Below are 27,240 nucleotides of genomic sequence, written 5' to 3'. Positions count from 1 at the left end.
TTTCCAACATATCTGGCCCAAGTCAGCCGGCCCAGCTTCTGTATAAAAGAAGGCAGAAAAACTGCTCTTCGGTGGGATCGAACTCAAAACCAACACACCTAACATGACAAGCCGTTGCCAGTTAAGCTAGGATGTTTTTGTGTTTGAACAAATGGTTTCACACCTGTCAAATAATCCCAGGCGGCCGATGCAAAAAAAATCTGGACTAAGCTGGATCGCAACATATGAGAATACAATGTTGATTAACCTATTAAATAGTCCCACCTCGCTCCCTTAGCTCTAATTTTCCTAATTTATATACGTCTGGATTTTCTTTTGGATATCGAGGAGCCATCTTAGGAATAGTTACAGAGGAAATCAAACGTCTCATAATAAGGAAGGAAAGAGGCATTGAGAGAATATAATAAGGAAAGAAAGAGGGATTGAAATAATAAGGAAAGAACGAGGGATTTAAGATGTGATTAAAAACCAAACAAGGAATGAGGAATTAAATCATGACTGAGAATGAGAGAAGGAAACTTCCATGTGCTTGCGGAAGATGAGGCAGAAAAGAAAGGGACCAGCCATGATGATTGAGGATTCAAGACGGATTCCATCTCGGAAAGAAAAGGTCGATGTCAGGTTGGGGAGCTCGTATATGGAGAAACCATATTTGGAACAAAAAGCATGTATGCCACACTCCATTATGAGTCAGAAATATATAAAAAAACATGCGTTCAATTTTTTTATGGAACATGCACGTTGAGACTTGAGCACATAAAAAACATAAACATGAGCATATACAAAATTAGATGTCTTTGCACTCCCCGCAAAAAAGATGTCTTTGCACTGGAGAAAAAACTTAGATCGTGGCCAATCAAGATTTTGAGTTATTCAAAAAAAATATTTTTTACAGGGGGAGTTATTCAAAAAATTAATGTGATGTGCGAACGCACGGCTTAGACAACATCACCCACGGCGGACATGACAGGACCATGCAATCGGATCATCATCACATGTGCGATCGGTCTCCCAGATCAGACGGTCTGGTGCAAAAATATCATAATTTACCTACATGGTCGAGGTCGATGAATTTCTTCTTTTGTGTCTAAATTTGTTGAACCGCTTCGTTTGTAACTGAATTGGTAGGTGTTTTGTTTAGGTGAATATGCCATAGTTGAACCACTTCTTTTATATCAGAATTGTTGACGTTAAGAACTAAGATATGATGTTTTAATACTAATATTTGACGTACTGAATTTTTTTAACTCAAGAGAAAAATATTACGTATAACACATGCAAAAAAATATGTCTAGATCACAATAAAAAGGTGTTCATTTTTTGTTGGTCATGTGCTATACTTTTCTGAGAACGGAGAACATATTTACCCTTATTTTTCTGATCAACTCACTAGCACCCGTCACCAAAGTACAAGGAATCGAACACGGAGTCCCTACTATGTGCCACTCAAACTCCGCACTTTTTTCTGTTATATCATAGAAAGATATGTGATCTTTGTAAAACGCTCCTCATATTATGTTGTTTCTCATGCGACAATGTGGAGAATTTCAAGGAGTGTGTTGTAGGGTAACGCAGCAGAAAACAAAAAAATTCCGACCTACGCACCAGCCCAGGACCACTATGGAGACTGCATACATGGTTTGATCTTTTTCGTTACCGACTCGTAGCGCAGCGGGAAGTAGTGTCGATGACGATCGGCGGTGCAGATCCTCGCAGCTAGGATTTACAACCTCCCAACCGCGAGGATGTATACCCTCATCTGCTCCTCAGACAACCCTCCGGGAGGCGGTCGAACAGCCCCCCCCGGACGGTGTCGCGGACAGCCCTTCGGGAGGACCTTCGAAACTCGAACGGTCACTCGGAGAGCCCTTCGGGAGGACCTTCGAAACTCGGACGGTCACACGGACAGCCCTTCGGGAGGCACTCACGAACTAAGACCGAAACTACGATCTCTCTACAGATTTGCACACATACGGTGTCATCTATCCGGCAGGGCTTCGCCGCCCAGAACTAGTTCCCACCGGAACCCAGACAACCTTTCGGCTCTACGAAACTATTTCGTTGGGAGGGAGAGAGAAGCCAGATCATGCATGGCACTTGTATGTGAGAAGGGATAAGTGTGGAGGGCTTCCCCTCCACCTCTATTTATAGGAAATCCCAAGGGGGTAGGGTAGTTTCACAAAAAACCCAAAATGCACATGAATGAAGTCCTTCCACAAGGACCTAGGAGTGAAACCAATGAACAAGAGGGTCCCCAAGGGGGGATACCCCATGTGGCCGGCCACACCCCCATGAGGGGCCCAAAAATGGCTCCTATCCATCCATGTCATCCCCAAGATCTTTTGGAGCAAAGCCCCAAAAGGTGGCTTTCCATAAAGTAACCATAAAGCTGATTTTCACTATTCACGATGACATTTTTCAGCGTCTGATCGAACTGAAAATATTTATGTGGGCTAAGAACATTTCCAGTACCCACTAAAATGATTTTCAACGCGTTCCGAAACAATTCCGGTTTTAGTGATTTTCATCTGCGAAACGCATCTGAAGTGGCTCCGGCAGCTCCGGAACATTTCCGGTTTTTATCTCAGAAAATTCCAAAAAGCTTCCAGAATGATTCTGGCATCCTCCAAGAATTATCAGGCATGTGCCGAAACCAATTTGACTTAATGGTGTATCCCGAAACAACTTTTCGGTATCATCGAAACTTATCCGATGACCTCTCTCTGCGGTACGATTCCGCTGTCCGAAACTTTTCGGTGTCCGAAACTTTTTCGGTGATTTTCTCTCAGACTCCCTGTCTAGTATTCAGCAGATAGATGACCCTTAAGCGTGTGACCCTATAGGTTCGGTGAAGTATAGACATGACCCGGAACCCCTTCCGATCAATGATCAACATCGGAGCCGTGGACACCCATATTGACCCCTATACCCACACGAATAAATATTCGAGTGAACCTCCAGTTGCCGTGTGCTATTCCTGTTGCTTCGCGATATGTTACAAATACCCGAGGTGAGACATGTTGGCATTCCCGTGGATCAACAACTTGTCCACTATGCTAGTTACCTCGTTACCGGTTTTGTTCTCTTTTCTCGTTTCGTGTTCCGGCATCCCCGTGATCAAATCACAAAGTGTCTGGCCAGACGATGATGGACACCGTAACACCGAGAGGGCCCGAGTATATCTCTCCATCGTCGGAGGAGCAAATCCCAATCTCGAGCTATCAAGTTACTTAACATACTTTCCCATGAACCCGTAAGCCGCCGTAATAGCCATCCAGTTACGGATGACGTTTAACAAACCCCAAAGTTCATGAAGCAAGCATGAAGAAACTCGATACTCTCATGGTCTAAGGAATTATGCAAACATTAACTATCTCTGTGTTATAAACCATTAACTTGTGACGAATGTATCTCATAGCATAACATCAATTCGGGTCGATTCAACACAAATGTCCTTCCTGACATTGTGCCCTCAAAGTTGCTTGGCATAGACATGCCCATGATTGGGAAAACATAATCATCATGCAACACTTGAGCTAGTCTTAGAGGCACGACTAGGAATACATTTTACCGTTTATTATTCCACACGTGCATATGGGTTCTCCCCAGAGCCTTTATGGATATACGGGCTCGGGAACCACAACAGTTATAGCATGGAACATAAACATAATTATGAACAGGGAGATAATCAATAACATTTATTATTGCCTCTAGGGCATATCTCCTACAGACTCCCACTTGCACTAGAGACAATAATCTAGCTTATGCTAATGCACTTCACACCTGTGGCACACCGGTGTAAATATGCTTCGCTTGTGGTATAGCCTGATGTCCAACGGATCTGACGACTTCAGCTCCGTGTGTATCTTTGCATGTCCTCGCGTTTTCACGTTTTCACAAAATTCATATTTTGTGTGGACTTGGCTTTGTATGTATGTGAATCACAGGTCGAACCTGGATTCCTCAGACTGAGTTATGGAGCAACTATCTGCAGTAGTGTCCCATTGTCAAAAGCCATCTTGGAACCATACTAAGTTCATGAATGAACTATATGATTCAACATCTTCTTTGTCGCTTCTAAAGCGTCAACATACTTAGCCCTTGTTATAGAATTCGCCACAGTAACTAGTTTGAACAAATTCCAACTAACTGTGCCACCACATTGTGTGTTACACAAAACCCTTAATTTAAATCGAAAATCGCATGGAGAAAAGATGAAGACTGTATCGATGTAACATTTTACAACGAACTCTTCATGATCTCTGCTTGCGAGAAAACCATGTCATCAGTACTTACTCTAGTACTCTGTGACATCTTTCACTGTTGTCCCATGATCAGTAATTTGATCACTTTGGTATCCATACTCGCAACACCTTGGGAGTATCGGACATATCTGGTTGTTTTACATACCATGGAATACATGATTAATCCAAACACAAAAGTGTGTGGAATCTGCATCATGTATTTTACTCATCAGTGTTTTGGGACACCGAGTCTTGCAAAAACTCTTTCCATGTGACTTCGGCAAGAATCACTCCTTGGCGTTTTAAATGCTAAAAGGTTTTAGCATCTTGTCAATATGTATTCATTGCTTAGCCCCATTAGGTAAATCTATCTCCATAGATCATCATGCCTAATATTGAGGCTATTTAGCCTAAGCACTTCATCGAAAAACTATTTTCAAATGAAGTCCTAATTCGTGTCAAGAAATTTATTTCCAATTACCAATGTGCCAAGCACATAACGTTTTTAGAAATATTATTACGCTCCCACTTACTTTCTTGAATTACAAGCATCTTCGTTACCCATTGATGAAGTCAAACCCCTTTGACCATTTCATCAAAGCACGAAGATTCCAACTCCATTTTGCTCTCTTCTGTCCATCGCTGGAACTCTGAAGTTTGCACCCTTACTAGCATCCTCTGGATAGACAAAATGCCTTGGACTGTAACACATGCAAGTCCATGGTTTCATTTCCATCAGATGGAAATCCTATTGTCATCCATGTTTCGTATCTCATGATTGAAATATGTATTAATTGCTAGTTCAACCCGAACCGACTTTAAGCATCACTACGATGAAAACAACCTCATCGTAGTCAACTCTTGAACTTGTTATTTCAACAAGTCGAGCTTTATGGATAAAACATTTTTATCCGTATCAGTTTTAAGTTCCATAAATATTCGTTAGACTCTAAGTCTTCCGAAAGGTGTATCAAGGTTTTAATCTTGAATCACTTATATGGAAACTAACTCGGGTTGTATTGGCATTTAGCCAATTCCGGAGTCAGGGCCCATCAACGCTTCCTTGTGTATCGTAGGTATAATGTTGTCTAACAACAATATCTCGTTTGCGCACCTGAGAGGTTTGCACGAGCCTTGCCTACGTGGTTCAGCTACAAGTTCGACCGAAGTTCATACATTTTATTGTAGAGACTTTCGTATCAGTCGCAGTAGGAAACTCTGGAATTACTTCCAAGGTCTCTTTCCTTTGATCTGATGACGAAGATACTGTTTATCTCGTCGAGTTGCACTATTCTCCCACTCACCTTTTTGAAAGAACCATTCTCTTTAAAAGCACACCGTTTCGCGGCAAAACTATTTGCCTCGGTATAGTGAGGGAGGAATACCCAACATTTTGGTATAACCTACAAAGTAGCACTTGTCTGATTTGGAATAGGTTTGTAACCTTTTACACAAGCCCCATATTCCAAATGTTAAGAAAAGATATAACATGGTTGGGCGTACCATACCATGGCTTCATTTCAACAGACCCGATGTAGCTCTTTTCAGTGTAAAAGCCGCAGTCTCTAAAGCATCACTTTAAAAGGGATAATGGCAAATTTATTTATGTCATCTTTGACCTTACCATGTCATAAATGGTTTGATTACATCTCCACGGACTTTCCACTTGCAGTGGTGTTCCGGGAGGTGCAAGTTATGAAACCCCTTTCACAACTCATCAGACATTCGCTAAACATGTAACTCAAATATTCCTTCGTGCAATCAAATTGCAGAAACATAATTTTCTTGTTACAATAACTTCTACTTCATTTTTGAAAACCTTTCGAATGATTTCAAAAGATCCAGACTTACGTCTCATCAAGTAAATATCCATATATCTACTTGAGTCATTTCTGAAGATAAATAAATCCACCACTAACAACACTTATCGGACTACACACATCAAATGTATGATCACTAATAAGTTTGTTGTTCGTTCCTTATGGCCTGTGAACGGTATTTTAGTCACTTCACTTTTCGGAGGAAAGTTGCAAGTGTCAGATGATTCAAAATCAAAAGACTTCAAAATCCATCATAATGGAATTTTCCATGCGGGTTTCTCCAATGTGACCAAATGTAGTGCCACACTTGTGTGGTATTCTTTTAGTCTTGCGACATTTAGCGTCAGTGTTATGGATGTATCATATTACCATCAATATTCATAACATACATGCCATCTTGGATGGAAGCATGGCCCTTCATGTTATTCATAATACTTACAACAATTGTTGTTTTTATGAACAACTCTTTTGCAACAAACATTGTGCAATGGGCTACATGAAACTCTAAAATGAATTATGAAAGTAAACCCAGAGGTATTGTATTATTATCAATATTCATAACATACATCTCATTCATAATGAAAGTATGGCCCTTGTGTTATTCATAACATCGAACATAAAAAGTTCTCTTATGAACAACCTTCTTGCAAGATACCTTATGCAATGGGCTAGAGTTTGTAAAACTCTAAATGAATTATGAAAATAAATACAGACGACAATACACCGATGGAAGGTATAGTAACATTTACTATGTTCCCTGTGTATACCTTAACCTCATTTCAGGCTAGTCTTTTTAGGCCATAGTAGCTCTTACATTGATTCGTAACAGAATGCAATCGAGCGGGTATCTTTGTGATTAACTCACAATACCCAAGAATTAGTGATTAACATGTTTAACCATAATTCCCAAGAACTATATCTTTGACCAGCCTACTATACATCAAAAACTTGTATGACATTCATACATGAGCTGGATATTCCAGTCATCTTTCTTTCTGCCTTTATACTTCTAACAGTTTAACTTTTAGTATTTCTCCTACTCACAAAAGAAGCACCCAACTTAAGAGTGGCGTTAGCCCCGGACTTCCTAGGCGTGTAAGTCATACTAACACCCTTTGGACACTTCCTTTCTCTTTAAGTTGTTGTTTTATTCACCTTTCATTATATGACATGCGTTCTTCTGGATCCTTTTCCCAACAGTCAAATGCATAGTAAACACTTTTACTAATACTTGCAAACAAACATTGCTTTGTTTGTATCTGAAAATAATTTTCAGTTCCATGAATATCATATAACTATCCCAACTTTCGAAGTTTGGGTTTCATGGAAGCAAACATATTCCACTTGACCGTAACAGAATTCTAGCTTTTGGATCGAAGGACGAGAGTCACATGATCCATAGCATTAGCGGGAGGATACGGAAAGCATGCGATAGGACAAAGTCCTTCTCGACACTTTTGAGGACAATCCTCATATTACGTTACCAATCGTAAAGTTTTAACCAGATATTTAACAACTATTCAATTTTAACAGGGAAAGTGGAATCGCGAGCCATTATTCTACAACTATTTTGCAAGAAACACTTAGACAGTGTTCATAATTAATTGCACTGAGAATTAAACATGTTAATTCAACAGTGCGCTCCCACTCAAATCAATATCTCTCATAATTGATTTAGAGTGATTCAAGATCCATATTTCTATTGTTCGCCATTGGTGTAACACCACTGATGACGAAAATCTCAACCGGTAGGCCAACTTGCCAATCACATCTCTATGTGACTCTTGTTCATCTTTCGATGCGTGTGTTCCGAGCTCATGACGGTCATGCCTGAACGTCAAGACAACCAAGTGATCTTGCTGCGAGGTCTCAACTCACCCGCCTCACACTTCTCTAATCGTTCGTACCCGTGTGACACGGCGCACCCCGAAAAGATAGGTGCCGTGACGGTGCTACACTTGGGAGAACACTAACTACTTGGTATTTTTGTGAGAGATCACCCTAATAAAAAGCGACTACCGCGCAATCAAGAAGGGTGCATCATAAGGGATAAACATCTCAGGCAATTCATAATAGCATGATATGGTATAGCCCTTTCTGACGGAGAAGTATTTCATTTCTTCGTCTTCGGCATTCGTGTTGGTGTTCACCTTCGCGAAGATTGCCACCACCTTGTCGATGCACCAGATAATATTGCTATCTCCATAGCGTATAAAATAAGTGCATTACTTAAGGTTGACACGCAGGTCATTAAAGTGACAATCATATGGCTCCAGCCATCATGCCGAATCATGACACGCAGGTCATGTTAATTACATCATATAGTCATCTCATACATAATCACATTGAATATGAGCATTGCTATACCACATCACATGCATATCCTGCAAAACCAAGTTAGACGCCTCTAATCGGTTTATGCAAAATTTTATTTTACGTGGCTTCTAAGGTTTTGACTTAAACCGCAGCTACCAACGTTTTATCATCAAGTATGATTATTCAAGATGCTAGATTAACATCTCGGGGTGTATGAAAACCGAGATAATTAAATCTCGAGCCCCATACTAAACTTTGTCATACGCATGACCTCCGTGCAGATCATATCTGCAATGCCCTTTCATCTGCGAATTTCATCTTTCTTTTGACTACGGCAGAACCCAAAGAACTGATAGCACTTCCATGATCAATCAGGATCACGGATTGCCAGAACTTTGTTAAATTCCACCATGCTGTCTCGAGATTGAGCAAACGCAAATTCAAGGGAAGCAACAAGAACGTCGGGTAACAGATTTCATCTGTCACCCGCATAAATAATTTTCAGCAATAGATCTCATCTACTACCTAATTATATTATGCAATACCCATACATCTCCATGTATTCTAGATCGAAACCTACATCTACGCATCTCACGGCTCTTGATGCCACTGTAGGGTAACGCAGCAGAAAACAAAAAAATTCCGACCTACGCACCAGCCCAGGACCACTATGGAGACTGCATACATGGTTTGATCTTTTTCGTTACCGACTCGTAGCGCAGCGGGAAGTAGAGTCGATGACGATCGGCGGTGCAGATCCCCGCAACTAGGATTTACAACCTCCCAACCACGAGGATGTATACCCTCATCTGCTCCTCAGACAACCCTCCGGGAGGCGGTCGAACAGCCCCCCCGGATGGTGTCGCGGACAGCCCTTTGGGAGGACCTTCGAAACTCGAACGGTCACTCGGACAGCCCTTCGGGAGGACCTTCGAAACTCGGACGGTCACACGGACAGCCCTTCGGGAGGCACTCACGAACTAAGACCGAAACTACGATCTCTCTACAGAGTTGCACACATACGGTGTCATCTATCCGGCAGGGCTTCGCCGTCCAGAACTAGTTCCCACCGGAACCCACACAGCCTTTCGGCTCTACGAAACTATTTCGCTGGGAGGGAGAGAGAAGCCAGATCATGCATGGCACTTGTATGTGAGAAGGGATGAGTGTGGAGGGCTGCCCCTCCACCTCTATTTATAGGAAATCCCAAGGGGGTAGGGTAGTTTCACAAAAAACCCAAAATGCACATGAATGAAGTCCTTCCACAAGGACCTAGGAGTGAAACCAATGAACAAGAGGGTCCCCAAGGGGGGATACCCCATGTGGCCGGCCACACCCCCATGAGGGGCCCAAAAAATGGCTCATATCCATCCATGTCATCCCCAAGATCTTTTGGAGCAAAGCCCCAAAAGGTGGCTTTCCAAAAAGTAACCATAAAGCTGATTTTCACTATTCATGACGACATTTTTCAGCGTCTGATCGAACTAAAAATATTTATGTGGGCTAAGAACATTTCCAGTATCCACTAAAATGATTTTCAACGCGTTCCAAAACAATTCCGGTTTTAGTGATTTTCATCTGCGAAACGCATCTGAAGTGGCTCCGGCAGCTCCGGAACATTTCCGGTTTTTATCTCAGAAAATTCCAAAAAGCTTCCAGAATGATTCTGGCATCCTCCAAGAATTATCAGGCATGTGCCGAAACCAATTTGACTTAATGGTGTATCCCGAAACAACTTTTCGGTATCATCGAAACTTATCCGATGACCTCTCTCTGCGGTACGATTCCGCTGTCCGAAACTTTTCGGTGTCCGAAACTTTTTCGGTGATTTTCTCTCAGTCCCTGTCTAGTATTCAGCAGATAGATGACCCTTAAGCGTGTGACCCTATAGGTTCGGTGAAGTATAGACATGACCCGGAACCCCTTCCGATCAATGATCAACATCGGAGCCATGGACACCCATATTGACCCCTATACCCACACAAATAAATATTCGAGTGAACCTCCAGTTGCCGTGTGCTATTCCCGTTGCTTCGCGATATGTTACAAATAACCGAGGTGAGACATGTTGGCATTCCCGTGGATCAACAACTTGTCCACTATGCTAGTTACCTCGTTACCGGTTTTGTTCTCTTTTCTCGTTTCGTGTTCCAGCATCCCCGTGATCAAATCACAAAGTGTCTGGCCAGACGATGATGGACACCATAACACCGAGAGGGCCCGAATATATCTCTCCATCGTCGGAGGAGCAAATACCAATCTCGAGCTATCAAGTTACTTAACATACTTTCCCATGAACCCGTAAGCCGCCGTAATAGCCATCCAGTTACGGATGACGTTTAACAAACCCCAAAGTTCATGAAGCAAGCATGAAGAAACTCGATACTCTCATGGTCTAAGGAATTATGCAAACATTAACTATCTCTGTGTTATAAACCATTAACTTGTGACGAATGTATCTCATAGCATAACATCAATTCGGGTCGATTCAACACAAATGTCCTTCCTGACATTGTGCCCTCAAAGTTGCTTGGCATAGACATGCCCATGATTGGGAAAACATAATCATCATGCAACACTTGAGCTAGTCTTGGAGGCACGACTAGGAATACATTTTACCGTTTATTATTCCACACGTGCATATGGGTTCTCCCCAGAGCCTTTATGGATATACGGGCTCGGGAACCACAGCAGTTATAGCATGGAACATAAACATAATTATGAACAGGGAGATAATCAATAACATTTATTATTGCCTCTAGGGCATATCTCCTATATGTGTTGATATCATCATGTCTCGTGATGTGAGCCATTGCATTAGTAAAGTGGGTTTTTTTTTCTCGCGTTGCAACGCACGAGCATTTGTGCTAGTATATATATATATATATATATATATATATATATATATATATATATATATATATATATATATATATATATATATAGGGAAAATCCATCCTATCACCTGGTGGTAGTTACCCCACATATCTCATATACTACCATGTGGTACTATATATATATTATTTTATTAATTTAAATATGTTCATATACTATATCTAAGATATTTCAAAGCAAGTTACGTGAAAAAATTGCATATGAATCCAAGTTTTGTTATATTTGTGAAATACGTACATATTTGTACATAAAAAAGAGCATACTCAAAACATGATACATACTACCCAAAAATTAGTATATATACTACCTAATCATTGATATATACTACATACTACACGTACATACTCTTGATTCCGGCAGATACTACATACAACATACAAAACACAAGTGGTGGTAACTACCACTGCTTGTAGGAAACATTTGTCTTATTATATATATATAGGGGTTGACCTTTATTTTAACATCTATACACCGTAACTTTACGTTTTATAAATTTTGTCTTATTTAAGACATAAAAAGAGAACGTAAGAAAACCTATAATCGTCGTAAAAAATATTTTATGTTACGTATAATTACAAATGTAAAAACATAGCGTAAAATGTACATAAAATACAATTTTTGACCTATATTTTTTTTGTTATGCGAAATTGTATGCAGTAAATCAATATAAATGTTAGTATGTGTATCTCGAATGTAATTTATTTATAAAATGACCGTAAGATTACCTCGGGTGAAGAATAACTTATTCTGCATCCTGGGTGATGAATAGTAACACTATTCGTCACCCTGGGTGAGGAATAGTTATTCTTCACCCACCTCTATTTTATCATCTATGCACCGTAATTTTACGTTTCGTAAATTTCGTCTTATTTTAGACATAAAAAGAGAACGGAAGAAAACCTACACTCGTCGTAATGTTTTTTTATGTTATGTAAATTTACAAATGTAAAAACATAGTGTAAAATGTACATAAAATACAATTTTTGACCTATATTTTTTTTGTTATGCCAAATTTTATGCAGTAAATCAATATGAATGTAACAATTTGTATTTCAAATGTAATTTTTTATGAAATGATCATAAGATTACCTAAGATGAAGAATAACTTATTCTGCACCCTGATGGTAGTTACCCCACATATATCATATACTATAATGTGATACTATATATATTATTATTTTATTTTAAATATGTTCATATATTATATCTAAGATATTTCAAAGCAAATTACATGAAAAAATTGCATATGAGCCCATAGTTTTTGTTATATTTGTGAAGTACGTAAAAGAGAGCATACTCAAAACATGGTACATACTAACTAAAAATTAGTATATATATTACCCAGTCATTGTTATATACTACATACTACATGTACATACTTCCGGTTTCGATAAATACTATATACAACATAGAAAACGTAAGTGGTGGTAACTACCACTGCTTGTAGAAAACATTTGTCATATATATATATAAGGCTGGACTATTCTGTTACTAGTAACAGAATAATACTCCCTCTATCCCAAAATAAGTGTCTTCAGCTTAATACAAATTTGTACTAGAGCTAATATAAAATTGAGACACTTATTTTGGGATGGATGGAGTATTCTGTTACCCACGGCTCTATATAGGGCCCGCGTCTGGTTTTCAACTCTGAACCGGTACGAAAAGAACCCAGCCACCCGCGATCCCACCTTATCCTGGCCCTGGCTCCTGACGGCGCCGCCCCGCCCCACCTCCTCCCCTGCACCCGGCGCCGCCTCGCCCCACCCCACCTCCTCCCCTGCTCCCGGCGCCGCCTCGTTCCACCTCCTCCCCGGCTCGCGGCGCCGCCCCGCCTCACCTCCGGTCCTACTCCCGGCGCCGCCCCATCCCACCTCCTCCTCGACTCGCGGCGCCGCCCGGCCCCGAACCTCCAAGCTCCCCACATCCGGGGGCCGCCTCGACCCTACCCCCTCCCTAGGTCCCGGCGCCGCCCGGCCCCCATTCTCCCCGGGTCCCCTCGATGCCTGGTCCCCAACCTCCCCGGCTCCCGGCGCCGCCAACCGCCCTGCTCCCCTGGCTCCGGTAGCTGCCCCCGCCTGTTCCCCTCCCGCGGGGATGACAGCGCGAATCCGGACTGCGTGGTGGGGCAGTGAGTCTCGTCGGAGTGGAGCTCCTCCGCCTCTAGCCATCGGTAGTTCATTGTGAGTACAGGCTCTGAAACTGCTTAGTACAGGTTGGGGAACATTTTTGGAATCAGTTATATATAGCGGTTGCTTCCAAATGAATTTGTCATTGCTAGTACATTTTTGGTAGCAGATGCTTCCAAGTGAATTGCCGTTACTACTATCTATGATGTTCCTGCCATGTTTTGTTTTTCTTTGAATTTACTATGTAACCACTGCTCATGGTAACATCAAACAACAAATTTTATATGCCTGGCATGTTTGATCCGATTTGACTCCATGAACATAGTGCAAAACAAAAATCAAAGTATCCTTGCTAGCTTGCAGCTGTAATTTTGATTGCACGGCAGTTTAATGTGAAAACAACACGGGAGAAAATGGAGTAAATTGTCTCTAAAGTTTTGATTGCATCGCCATCTCCCGGTGGGGCTCTGCTGCCGGAGCACCCTGGCCGTTCTCAGCCACCACTCCAGGCTGTTCAACGCCACCACCCCAGGCCGTTCATTGCCTGCAGCACCCTGGATCCCGCCCCTCACCCTAGTAGTTTCAGTTATCGAGTGAGCTTCAGTCCAACTTGAGCTTTCAGTCCAACTTGAGCTCCTTGAGATGATCATATAATTAACTTCAAAATTATTACATGGTCCATGTATTTTACAGCAAGTCCATGTAGTACTACATGGGAAGTACAAAAATTACTTCTAGTCAGAGTTCATTTAAATCTATAGGGTCCAGTCCCATATATCTTTTAACCAGGTTCATGGTGAAGCCCAGGGTGCTCGTCGGCGATCACAAGAAGCAGGCCGTCAAGGAGCTGGGTGACATGGTGCAGCGGTGTGGCCAGTTCAACTACCTGAACTGTTTGACAGTAAGTCCATGTATTACTACATGAGAAGTACAAAAATTACTGCTTGTGAGAGTTTATTTAAATCCTGGTCAGTTCATCTCCTCAAAACATATTTACTTCTGGTCTGCCCGTTCTATCTCCTGAACTGTTGATGTTGCATCATTTCTCTCATGATGTGATATTATTTCTCTGTCGTAGCTTCAACATAGTCACAGAAACATCATATAGCTGACCACTGCGTTTGATTTTGTTCTGAGCTACCATGCTATGCTACCTACAAAACCATATAGTTTGAGTTTCCACGCATGCTCTTGGTTTTTGTTGTGTGGTTTATGCATCTCATAGTTTTTTACAATGTTACATTTACTGGCTTGTCAGTCTTCTTTTACCTTCATGTGCACTAACTTCTAAAGATGAAGTATTAGAGTTGCTGGTTTCAGTCTTCTTCTACCTTCATGTGCACTTACTTCTAAAAGATGAAGCTGATAGAGTTGCTGGTTTTGGTGTTACTTTAACTTCATGTGCAGTAATAAAAATACACAAAAGTACCCATCAGCTCAAAGTGTGCCGAAGATACAGTCCTAGGTGTGTTGTAGTGAGTTGTTAATTGGTTACTGGTATCTGCAGGGTATGACCAGTGACAGCGAGTAGGCGGCTAGTGTACTGCGGCGAGCAAGGAGACAGAGGCATGGAGTAGATGTGTGTGGCGAGCCGCTCATGGCCGATGCAGCGGCTGTCTCTACTGCCGGCTTCCAGTGCTACCCCGCCAGTTGCCGTTGCCCCACGTTGTGTGTTTTGGAGCCCCACGTTGGCCCAAGCTGCTATGATGTGTTGTCACCATTTATAATCTGTTAAATGACCGGTATGTTCTTGTTGTCAGTTCATGTGTGTCCTTGTTGTCAGGTCGTGTTCATCTTTTATAGTCAGTTCATGTACATGTGTGTTTGTAATCACGGTGTGTTCTAATAACTTCTTTCAGAAACCACTTTGTAGCTCTGTTCAGCTATGGGTTCTCCGTTCCCAGAAAGCTAAACATCAGTTCTTCTAATTTGTAAAGAAAATGTAGTTTTTCGGATTAACATAAGAACACGACTTCTTTGATGTAGTGCCATCCAAATTCTTATTTTAGTTTTGTTCATTTTCTTATTTAAGTTCAGTTTAAAATCTAATCTTAGTTCAGTTCAAGACAGATTATCATCTATCCAATACAGAAGGAAAATAGAGTTGGGAGTGGACGACCTTGAGCTTGTCCAGCCCACCTTCGTTGTGCTTCTCCAGTGCGTTCATGTGCGGTATTGCTGGCATTCCTGTGTCGCGTGCATGCTTTGGACTATGTGTTGTCTATTGTTATGTAGTATCTCCAGATTTTCTAAACTAACTTGCTCAATGACAGAATTGTGTATCGCACAGTACATGTATTACTACTGGGAATGTTCAGAAATCAGAACTCAAAGAAGTATTGATAGAACAACTACTGTATATTCAAGGAGTCGGGTTTTGCTCCTGCATCACCTCGTCTCCTCCGTTCAACAAAAGCCTCAGATAATTTCACACTATGGTTTCGCTCTTTTGTATAATTCTTGAGTCCAGACTTCTTCTCTTTTTGTTCCATAGAAATTAAAGAAACCTGTAGAAGTTTGGGGTATAAAATTCTATAAGTTTGAAACCGGGAAACTAGTAAGTTCAGACAAAATTCTATAAGTTTTTGTCAAAGAAACGAGGCTTCCCCACGCTTTTTTACCTAATAATGTTCATGTTAGTGCATGCAAGTTGAAGCGCTATGGAAGTGCTAATGCTGATAGTCCTAAAATAATGATTTGCAGTGTCTATTCCGATTCAAGTGCCTTGTTCTTCCAAGCACACATGTTGTTGTGTGTTGATACCTATGGGAGAATAGCACACATGAACTGTGTACTAATGATGAAACCGGGATAAAGTCCTAAAATAATGATGTTCTTTTTGTTAAACACATTATGTCACGCTACATTGGTGTAACCGAAGGAGGAGCCTTGTGCCATACCGGCGCATCTAGAGATAGAGATAGACTAGATAGGTAGTTCAAATATTCTCTTGTAACCTACTCTATCTTCTTATCCCTTCTCCTCCAAGTCTCCTGTAATATCTCAACTATCATTGTATGCGCTTCAGGGAGATTGCGCCCCTGCCTATAACATGCAACACGTCCCCTCACACCGAGGCTAAGACGTTTCCGCATCTCGCACATGGTAATCAGAGCCATCCTACTTTCCATCTAGTTTCTCTCTTGATTCCAGTCGCACCAAAAGAAACATGTCTTCCTCCTCCGGCGTATCTCACCCTAGACTCAGTGGGCAGGTGATCGAGAAACTCTCCCGCACGAATTACGTGCTATGGCGCACACAGATCACACCACAACTTCGTGGCGCCGGTGTCTTCCAGTACGTTGATGGCACCTCGCCGGAGCCGGCCAAGCTTCAAGCCGCCAAGGACAAGGACGGCAAGGACACGTTTGTGCCCAACCCTCGCCACCCCATCTGGGTCCGGAAGGACCAGCAGGTGCTTGGCTTCCTGCTGAGCAATCTCTCCAAAGAGGTGCTCGTCACGGTGACCACGGTCACCATGGCGCAAGCGCTCTGGACGATGCTGGCGGGCATGTACTCGTCGCAGTCGCTGAGCCGCGTCAACAACATACGTACCTCGCTCATCAACGCACAGAAGGGCAACCAGTCCGCCGGCGCCTACTTCGCCACCATGCGCGGTCTCGCGGATGAGCTGGCGGCGACGGGCAAACCCATCCAGGACGATGAACTGATCTCGTACATCCTTCACGGACTGGATCAGGAGTACCAGCCCCTCGTCTCTGCCCTCGACGCCCGCGTCAGCCCCGCCTCCCTCGACGAGATCTTCTCCATGCTCAGCAACTTCGCCCAGCGCATGGTGTAGTTCCAGAACTCCGACGGCGGTGGCTTCAAGTCCTCCGCCAACCTCGCCACCCGCGGTCGTGGCGGTGGCTCTCGCTACTGCGGTCCTTCTCGTGGCAAGGGCAGGGCTGGTGGTGCCAGGACCAGCAACACTGGCGGAACCAATGGTGGCGGCGCTCGTGGCACCAGGGGTCGCCGCGGTGGCGGCTCTGGCCGAACTCGCCCGGACGCCCCACGCTGCCAAATCTGTGGCAAACCTGGTCACACTGCTCGGGATTGCTGGTACCACTATGATGAAGACGAGGACGACTCTCAAGATGATGACAAGATCGCTGCGGCAGCTGATGGCTCCTACGGCATGGACACCAATTGGTACCTCGACAGCGGCGCCACAAATCATCTCACCGGAGAGCTCGAGAAGGTGACCCTCCGTGAGAAGTACCACGGCAAGGATCAAATTCACACCGCCGATGGTGCAGGTATGAGCATCAGCAGCGTTGGTTATTCGGTTATACATACCCCTCATCATAAAATTCATCTTAGATTTTTTTTTGCATGTTCCTAGTGCCAACAAAAACCTCCTTTCCGTTCATAGAATTACACTTGACAACCATGTCTTCATGAGTTTCATCCTTTTTTCTTCTTGATCAAGGATCTGGCCACGAGGAAAACCCTCTATCGAGGTAGATGTGTTCGAGGGCTCTACCCGTTCCTTCCGGAGTTTAGAAGACACAATAAACAAGCCTATGGTGTTGTCAAGCTTTCTTCAACACGGTGGCACGATCGTCTAGGACATGCTTCATTTTCTTTAGTTGAACGCTTGCTTAGGAAAAATAAGCTCCCGTTTGTTGGTGAGCGTCATGTTGAAACTATTTGTGATTCATGCCAAAGAGCAAAAAGTTATCAATTGCCTATCCTGTTTCTACCAGTGTTTCTACTCAACCACTCCAGTTAATTTTTTCAGATGTTTGGGGTCCTGCCCCTAGCTCAGTTGGTAGACACACATATTACGTTAGTTTCATTGATGACTATAGCAAATTCTCTTGGATCTATCTTCTAAAGAAACGATCCGAAGTTTTTCAAGTCTTTCAAAACTTTCAAGCACTTGTAGAACGAAAATTTGATCGCAAAATCCTTGCGGTACAATCTGATTGGGGGGGGGATACGAAAAGTTGAATTCCTTCTTCCAAACTCTTGGCATATCTCATCATGTTTCCTGCCCTCACGTGCACCAACAAAACCGCTCGGCCGAACGCAAGCACCGTCACATAGTTGAGGTGGGTCTCGCTCTCCTAGCTGGTGCTTCCATGCCCCTCAAGTTCTGGGATGAAGCGTTTCTCACCGACGTTCACATCATCAATATGCTTCCTAGTCGTGTCATCAACAACGAAACTCCCATGGAAAGACTCCTTCACACCAAACCAGACTAAAAGTCCCTTCGTGTCGCTGGGTGTGCGTGTTGGCCCAACCTTCGTCCATACAACAATCGAAAATTAATGTTTCGATCAAAACAGTGTGTCTTTCTAGGGTATAGTGCTCAACACAAGGGTGTCAAGTGTCTTGATGTCACCTCTGGTCGTGTGTATATTTCACGTGATGTCGTGTTTGATGAGACCAAGTTTCCTTTTGCCATCTTCACCCCAATGCGGGTGCACTCCTTCGCATAGAAATCCTACTCCTTCCGTCTCATCTTACTGGTTTTGATCACGGGGGTGATAACTGTAATGATCAAGTGTTGACTGACCCTCTTAATACCACATATGAGTATGATGATGATGCATGAGAAAGCAGAGAAAAAACGGCAGTCAAAACGACGAAGAAATGCGGCCTACAGGGCCATATTTTATGTGTCCAGGCGAGGGGAACAAATCCCCCTTGGGGTCCGTCCAGCCAGGCACAACATCCCCCTTGGGATCGGAGCACTCAGACGCGGCAGGCAGGTCAGGCGGATCTGCCTCCGATTCCGCGCCAGCCGAATCAGGTGCGATCAGGCGCGGGACAGCGCGTGCTGACAGCGACGTCGAGCCGGCCACGCGGCACGCTGTGGCTGGGGAACACACCTCCTCCGCCCCGCGCCAACCAGGAAATGACAGGTGGCGTGGCGCCACTGGGCCCGTGGCGGCTCGGTTTCTGGCCCAGCCGGTTTGCTATAAACGGCGGGATCTGCGCCGCCCGACAGCTACAGGCCTGACCGGCGCGGGATCCTGTGCTGATACGCTCACGCCCTCCTGCACCAATGATGAGGCGTGTCGGGTAGGATCCTCTGTGCCGGCTATAACGCCCGTGTCTTCGCCAACGCCCTCATCAGCCACAAAAGATCCGGCTCGGGTGGATTCGGCGGCTGCAACTGTCCCAGATTCTGCCATGGGATTTTCTGCGGCAGAAACAGCAGCCACAACGTCTCCGCGTCGCACACGACTGCAAAAAGGGGTAACCAAACCTATTAACTACAAGCATATTACAAAATATGGCATGGTATGTTCTACAGGTGAACCTCACACTCTTGAGGAAGCTTTGAGTGATGAAAAGTGAAAAAAGGCCATGAATGAAGAATTTGTGGCACTTCAGAAGAACAAAACATGGCATTTGGTTCCTCCACAGCAAGGTAAAAATCTCATTGACTGCAAGTGGGTGTTTAGGATTAAAAGAAAATCAGATGGAACCATTGATCGATACAAAGCTAGATTGGTTGCAAAAGGATTCAAACAACGATATGGCATAGACTACGAGGACACGTTTAGTCCTGTTGTAAAAGCTGCCACTATTCGCCTTGTTTTGTCTATTGCTGTTTCCAGGGGCTGGAGTCTCAGGCAACTAGATGTACAGAACGCGTTTCTCCATGGTGCTCTGGAAGAGGAAGTGTACATGAAGCAACCTCCTGGGTTTGTGAACAAAAACGTTCCTTCTTACATATGCAAACTTGACAAATCATTGTATGGGTTGAAGCAAGCTCCAAGAGCATGGTATTCACGTCTCAGTCACAAGATGCAACAACTTGGTTTTGTTCCTTCGAAGTCTGAGACCTCACTGTTCATTTACAACAAGCATAACACATACATATTTGTACTCATATATGTTGATGATATCATTGTTACAAGCTCATCAGATGAGGCTGTTACAGGGCTCTTGAAAGATCTCAGTACAGAGTTTGCTCTCAAGGATCTTGGAGACTTGCATTATTTCCTAGGGATTGAGGTGAAGAAGCATGAGGATGGACTTCATCTCTCTCAGGAAAAGTATGCAGCAGATATGGTAAAAAAGGCAGGACTACAAGGTTATAAGCCCTCTCCCACTCCTATGTCAAGTTCAGAAAAATTATCTCTCACAGAAGGACAACTCTTAAGTCAAGATGATAGTACAAAATATAGAAGTCTGGTAGGTGCACTCCAATATCTTACACTTACTAGACCTGATATCTCATTTGCTGTCAACAAAGTCTGTCAGTTTGTTCATGCACCCACTACAGTTCATTGGGCTGCTGCTAAACGTATTGTTCGCTATGTCAAGAATACTGCCAACATTGGTTTGAATTTCAGCAAGTCATCCTCTACACTTGTAAGTGCTTTTTCAGACTCTGACTGGGCAGGCTGTCTGGATGATAGAAGGTCCACTGGTGGCTTTGCAATTTTCTTTGGCCCAAACTTAATATCCTGGTGTGCAAGAAAACAAGCACTGTTTCCAGGTCTAGCACAGAGGCAGAATACAAGGCACTGGCAAATGCCACAGCTGAGGTTATATGGGTACAATCCATGCTAAAGGAACTTGGTGTCAGGAGTACTCAAGCTCCTTATTTGTGGTGTGATAACTTGGGTGCTACATATTTATCTGCTAATCCAGTTTTTCATGCTAGGACAAAACATATTGAGATAGACTTCCACTTTGTGAGAGAAAGAGTTGCCAAGAAGCAACTTCAGATTCGGTTTGTGCATTCCAAAGATCAAATTGCAGATGGATTCACAAAACCATTGCCTACAAGAAGCTTTGAAGACTTCAAACATAATCTCAACTTGATGAAGTTGTGATTAAGGGAGGGTGTTAAACACATTATGTCACGCTACATTGGTGTAACGGAAGGAGGAGCCTTGTGCCATACTGGCGCATCTAGAGATAGAGATAGACTAGATAGGTAGTTCAAATATTCTCTTGTAACCTACTCTATCTTCTTATCCCTTCTCCTCCAAGTCTCCTGTAATATCTCAACTATCATTGTATGCGCTTCAGGGAGATTGCGCCCCTGCCTATAACATGCAACACGTCCCCTCACACCGAGGCTAAGACGTTTCCGCATCTCACACACTTTTTATTCAGATTTAAACGCACACAAGCACTCAACTAAGTGGTGTTTGTTATATTATTTATAAATATAAATACACAACTTCTTGCTGTGCACTTGGTGTTACCCTGTTCTGGGTGTTTATCACCTGACCCCTCCTCATGTATCATACCTGCACATCTCCTTGTGCTGCTGTATGCAGTTTGGCTGCTCCCCCTACCTCATGATCCTATGTGCTAAGGGCACTACCATTTTTTGGTCCGCGGAGGTTGGAGGACGGTCCAGATGCTGTACGCTCTTGCGATCTCCTCCATTGTCAAGGTCACATCATGTGCACCGTCCTCAGTCCAACCCCATGGCATAAGGATGATCGAGTTCATCGCAAGCAGCAGTCCATGGCTGCCTTCTTCCACTTTCCTCCGCCTAGGTCCTTTCCTATGGTGGTGCAAGGTTTCTACTCTTCTCCCTCCCGTGCTCTCTCTCACTATCCGTGTTCATTTGTACTGCTGCTTCGATTTCTTTGTGATGCAAATGTTGTTGATGAACATTTTTTGTAGTAAAAAGCTACAAAAAAAATCAGTTTTTCTCGTTGCGAAAATTTCTGAATTTTGCTCTGTTCTAGCAGTTCGAAGAATAATGTTCACTAGGACTATTTTGGCGTTACTTTAACTTCATGTGCAGTAATAAAAATACACAAAAGTACCCATCAGTTCAAAGTGTGCCGAAGATACAGTCCTAGGTGTGTTGTAGTGCATGGTTAATTGGTTACTGGTATGTGCAGAGTACGACCGGTGAAAGTGAGTAGGTGGCTAGTGTATTGCGGCGAGCAAGGAGACAGAGGCATGGAGCAGATGTGTGTTGCGAGGCGCTCATGGCCGATGCAGCGTCTGTCTCTACCGCCGGCTTCCTGTGCTACCCCGCTAGTCGCCGTTGCCCCACGTTGTGTGTGGAGCTTCAATTTTTTCAGTTCATAGTTTGAATGCTTTTCAGCTCGTCTACTTTCCAATCAAAGTCCGATCATCTTTGTGTTTCCATATTATTCTTATATCACAAACTGTGGAGCGACAATAATTCCAACATGATGTTTTGTTCAGTTTTGGGTGCTGCATATAATGCAAAGTAGATAGGTGCAGGAAGAAAGGTACTTTATTTGATTTAGTTCTCTCATGATGCCTGTCTATTTCAATCCTCTAAGTTGCATTGCAAACGGCCAATAGTAGGATTTTTTCAATGCTTTTATTGGAATTTTCAATGTATAGTTGCAATTCTTTTGCATCTCCTCACTGATAGAACAACCCTGCTACTACTTCTTGGTGGGAATGGTTTGACATGTATGTCACTGCCTAGTATCATAAATGTCCTAGTTAATAGATCATGATTTTCTCCCTTTTGCCTATGTCTCTTAGTGTGTTCCCCCTTCCTCTTTTCATATAGCATATTCTGAACATCAGATGCTTTCAAAAATGTGTCGTGCAAGTTCAAGTATAACTGCTGCAGGAGTTCAAAAATCTAAACATTTAAGCTCAACCCAATTTCAAGAACTGTTTTCCTTCATAAAATTGTATTTTTGTTAGTTTGTTGTTATGGACAGTACAGATGCACATTGTTGTGTAGTACATGTGTCCATTGATGTGTTCGAATCCCTTCCGTTCACTTTGATTCCTACAGGTGGTTCAGTGTGTCGAGTGGCAGCAGCGCTTGATCCCTAGTGGTTGCCCGCGCAAGGAGGATACATGGACGCTACAGTGGTGGAGGAGTCAGTACATGTAGTAGCTAGCTCAAGAAAAGGTATTGTCATGTAGCTTTGGTCTTACCATTGTGGTTTGTTGATATTTTTGCTTGTGTTATTGCATGGGAAAATGAAAAGGAAAGGAGTTTTCTTTTTACAATTGATGATGGGATTGCATGACTTCATCTAGAAAAAAGTGTTATTGATAAACCAGCAGCAAGGATGATATGTTCATGAGCTGAGTCCACATGCTGTCATTTGCAAATCAATTTCTAAATGTGACAAAATAAAAAAGTGAGACTCTGAGTGTTGGTTTCATTGCACAAATAAAGTTCACATCCATGCCTTCTCAGACCTACATGTTCTACTTCTAATTTTAGTGACACACTCAGTTTAAGTTTCTTATTTTAGTTCAGTACAATTTCTAATTTTAGTTAAGTTCAGTACAATTTGTTCTATAAAATATAGTACAACAAGCAATTCTATTGAGTGTTTTCTGTTGATATGTGCCCAAGAAACAAGAGATTCTTATTGAGTAGAAGCTCCAAGTTTGCAAAATATATATGTTGTATGATATATATTATGTTCCTGTAGGAGGTTCAAAGACTGCTATGTAGCAACTTCAAGAGTTTAGTTTCGTGAAAAAAGTGATTTCTTGGTCAGGATTTTGCAGGATCTTTGGGTTAGCAGTGGTTAATTGGTTTACCCCCGGAGCTTGTCGGCAAGGCGGGCACTGGGCCAACCACAAGGCAATGCCGCCAGGTAGGGCACGAGACGGCTGCCAAGCGCGACATGAGCCTTTCCGACCCCATTTCCAGGTTCAGCGCCAAGGATCTCACTGTGGGGTGCGCGAAGGCACTAGCGCCTCTGCTTCCATTTTTCTTCCGAAGTTTTGCTAACCAATTAGCCACTGATAAGATGACTTTGCTTCCAACTAGCCACTGAAAGTTGTGGCCATTTAATGTCACCTTCTACGTTTGAGACATGTCAAACTGTAACCTTCCAATGTTACCGTTTGGTAGCTTAGGATGCTGTATGTTTTCTTGATCTACAAAGTGACTATCTGAGAGCTGTGTCGAACTGTCTTATTACAGTTTGGAACTTCTCTAATAATGCCAGTTGATTCTTAATGTTTTATCCTCATCAGTTCTAAAAATCCCAGAGCATTCGTCCAACTTTATATCAGGATATACTATGTTGTTTCTATAAATTTTTGTATGCTTGTATTTGCAAAAGTATGTTACAGTTGCCTCTTCGATTTCATGTGGTGAGGATGTGTGTGCTCCCACATATTCGATAGTGCTCTCTCCTGCCTATTTTGGTTGATGTCTACGAATGGACAAAAATTGTATGGGAAACGTTCTATTATTACTAGCATATAAGCTCAGAGAAAAGTTGAACATGATGTCCCAGATAAATTTGGAAAAAAAGCTCAAACAAGAAAACCATGGAAATTCAAAATGGTAAAAGTTCAAGTGGTAAAATAAGAGAAGTCCAGAATATAGTCGCAAAACAATGTTGAGTTCAAAAGAAAACACAAAACATTTTTGTTTTATTAAAAATATCATTCAGTTCAACGGTATAAACTATGCAAGTTCGGGCATGATGATACCATCGAGAAGTTACAAGGAAAATTATACCGAAAATACAGAGTAAAGTCTAGTACGTGAAAAGACGCTCGGTACAAAATCATACAAACATCCGTTCAAAGTACTCTATTTTCAGAACCATTCAAAACTACTATGAAAAGTACCTTAGTACAAACACACAAATAGATCAGTACGAGTACTCTGTTTTTCGATCGGAAAAACAACACGATGGGTCTCACCGTATTCAAAATTACTCTTCAACGGTTGCGAGTTTGAGAAAATATTCAATATGATTAAGTTTCGCATTTTCGATATCTTTCCAATGGTATATTATTTGCCCCATTTTGACAAACTTAAAAAAGAAATCACGTTCGGAATCAAATTTGATCGTATTCAAATTCGAGTTTAAACCGTAAGGAATTAGAAAAACATTTCTATACGAAAAACTTGCGCATTTCCATAGCTTTCCAATGCCGTATCATTTGCGTCAATCCGACCAACTGTTTGAAAAAAAAAACATGAAAATACATTTCGCCCAGAATTTCACCATTTTTCAAATTACTTTTAAATCGTATAGAATTTGAAAAAACAATAGATATATGAAAGAAGCGGATTTTCACCAGCTTTCCAATGCCATCTTATTTGCTCAATTCCGACAAACCGTTTGAAAATTAAGTCCAAAATATGATTCATGTTTTCATTTTTGAAAAAAAAAACGGTTTTTCCAAAACTACTCTTAAATCATGATGATTTTGAAAAAAATTCCTATATATTTGTAATGTAGATGTCAAGAACTTTACAACGATATATTACATGCCCCATTCTGACGAAAAGACGATCAGTAGATTCTACCATCTAGTGGTAGTTACCCCATCCTGTCAACCATCCGATCTCTTCCCAGGTGTGGCTTTTGATTGACGGGTCTTGTTCCAAAATAAGCCGATTTACTCCCCACCCGGTAAAAAATCAGCTGGATGGTTCCGACTTTTGTGCATGGAACGTATATAGCGTGTCGTATCCAACAACCTGGATATTTATGTGGCCTAGATCGAGCTCTCGCATAAACAAAGGGTAAAATATCCAATAGCACTTTCCAATTGATTCATAGCTTCATGGTACGAGAAAGTTCCCTTGCCGATCGAGATGTTGCATGGCCCGGCCATGGCGCCACGTGTGCCTGCAAACTAAGCCGCATTATCGCTTTTCATTGGATCTCACAGCTGCTGAAGGTATCGTGTTGACACATCTGCTTATAACAAATACACGTATGTATGTATGTTAACCTTTGATCTGTGAGATTGCAGTTTTAACTTTATGTTTGAGCTAGCTTCTGGGTTGATCGATGCCTTCTCCGCCGATGTGGACGCAACACCACCATCATCACCGTACCAGCCCCTATCTTATTGTGTCTCACAAACCGTTGTCATGCACAGATCAGTCACGCACGAACAATCCATGCACTCGGCCGCTCGGATGCCGCCACCGTAGAGGCGCCGCCTGGATGGGAACTCATCATGATGATGGTTTGGATCGATCCATGTTGTTATTATTTTTTTTAACGAAAATGCTGATGGAGCAGCTTTTCATTGATATTTGGGGGGGGGGGGGGGGGTAATATAGAGTTTAGTTACAGCAGTTTTATAGTTCACGCGAAAGAGGAGGCATGTCCACCTAGTGGGGAATCCATGTTGTTATCTATACACGTAATACTATGTTCTTTGATCTCACATTACGTGTGCTAATTTAGTTTTCTGATATACGTAATTTGTTGATTTTAGCCTGAGATTTTCTGGGCGCCCAGGTTGTTCATGCTGCTCGACGATGCCCCGGCGGAAAGCGCCGATCGGATTTCCCTAGGCGACCTCACCTACATATGAATACAACTTCCCTTCGTTAGACCCATTTTTAAAACCAAGCCATGAAGGCCAACCTGTTCCTCTGAATGTGGAGAAGACTGCCATTGCAGCAAGACACGTGGATCTAGAGATTGAAATCTAGTTGTTGTAGAACAGCCAGATCTAGAGGAGTATGTAATGGCCATGTACTGTCGTTCGCATGCTCTGACGTCGGCAATATGGTGGGAGCTGCCGACGCTTTTCTTGGAGAACTTCTGGATGAGGACGAATATACTTCGGCGTCCGCTCAAGATGCATTGACACAAACTGATGCATGTTGTTTCCTGGAATCAATGGATGACATAATGGATGCATCATGTATGTATCACGATCATGTATTACCGAACGCACCAGCTTGAAATATAAACAAACTCTGTTAGCAATAATATTCTCTCCATATACTATTTAGTATAGCGTGCATATACTTCATACTCTCTTTCAGAAAATATTATATTCGACATAGTATAAACCAAAAATAAAGCAATCCATACTCTCCCACGTCAGCATATTTTACATCTACCACTGAATGCTTTTTGAAGTATATAATTGTTCATGTTCTCTGTAAGCATA

At 42.5% G+C, this 27,240-nt stretch overlaps 1 protein-coding gene and 1 long non-coding RNA gene across 2 annotated transcripts; both read left to right on the top strand.

Moving 5' to 3' along the window:
* The first annotated feature begins 565 nt into the window (after positions 1–565).
* LOC123096825 (lysine-rich arabinogalactan protein 19) lies at positions 566–15,389 on the top strand. Its single transcript, XM_044518595.1, has 4 exons — positions 566–621; positions 12,904–13,458; positions 14,194–14,305; positions 14,912–15,389. The coding sequence occupies exons 1-4, from the start codon at positions 566–568 to the stop codon at positions 14,933–14,935; spliced, it is 747 nt and encodes a 248-aa protein (XP_044374530.1). The 3' UTR covers positions 14,936–15,389.
* Positions 15,390–25,823: 10,434 nt separating this feature from the next.
* LOC123099853 (uncharacterized) lies at positions 25,824–26,951 on the top strand. Its single transcript, XR_006448257.1, has 3 exons — positions 25,824–26,004; positions 26,080–26,298; positions 26,554–26,951. It is a non-coding gene; the product is annotated as an uncharacterized lncRNA (long non-coding RNA).
* Positions 26,952–27,240: the final 289 nt, after the last annotated feature.

Source organism: Triticum aestivum, chromosome 4D, assembly GCF_018294505.1.
Source record: "Triticum aestivum cultivar Chinese Spring chromosome 4D, IWGSC CS RefSeq v2.1, whole genome shotgun sequence".
NCBI lineage: Eukaryota > Viridiplantae > Streptophyta > Magnoliopsida > Poales > Poaceae > Triticum > Triticum aestivum.
This window is presented reverse-complemented; position numbering and strand designations above follow the sequence as displayed.

Bases quoted from the DNA above. Each gene is read 5' to 3' on its own strand.
- LOC123096825 (XM_044518595.1), top strand. From the start codon at position 566: ATGATGATTGAGGATTCAAGACGGATTCCATCTCGGAAAGAAAAGGTC. The intron at 622-12,903 runs GTTGGGGAGCTC...GGCTCTATATAG, and splicing joins AAAGAAAAGGTCGATGTCAG to GGCCCGCGTCTGGTTTTCAA. The intron at 13,459-14,193 runs GTGAGTACAGGC...TCTTTTAACCAG, and splicing joins CTAGCCATCGGTAGTTCATT to GTTCATGGTGAAGCCCAGGG.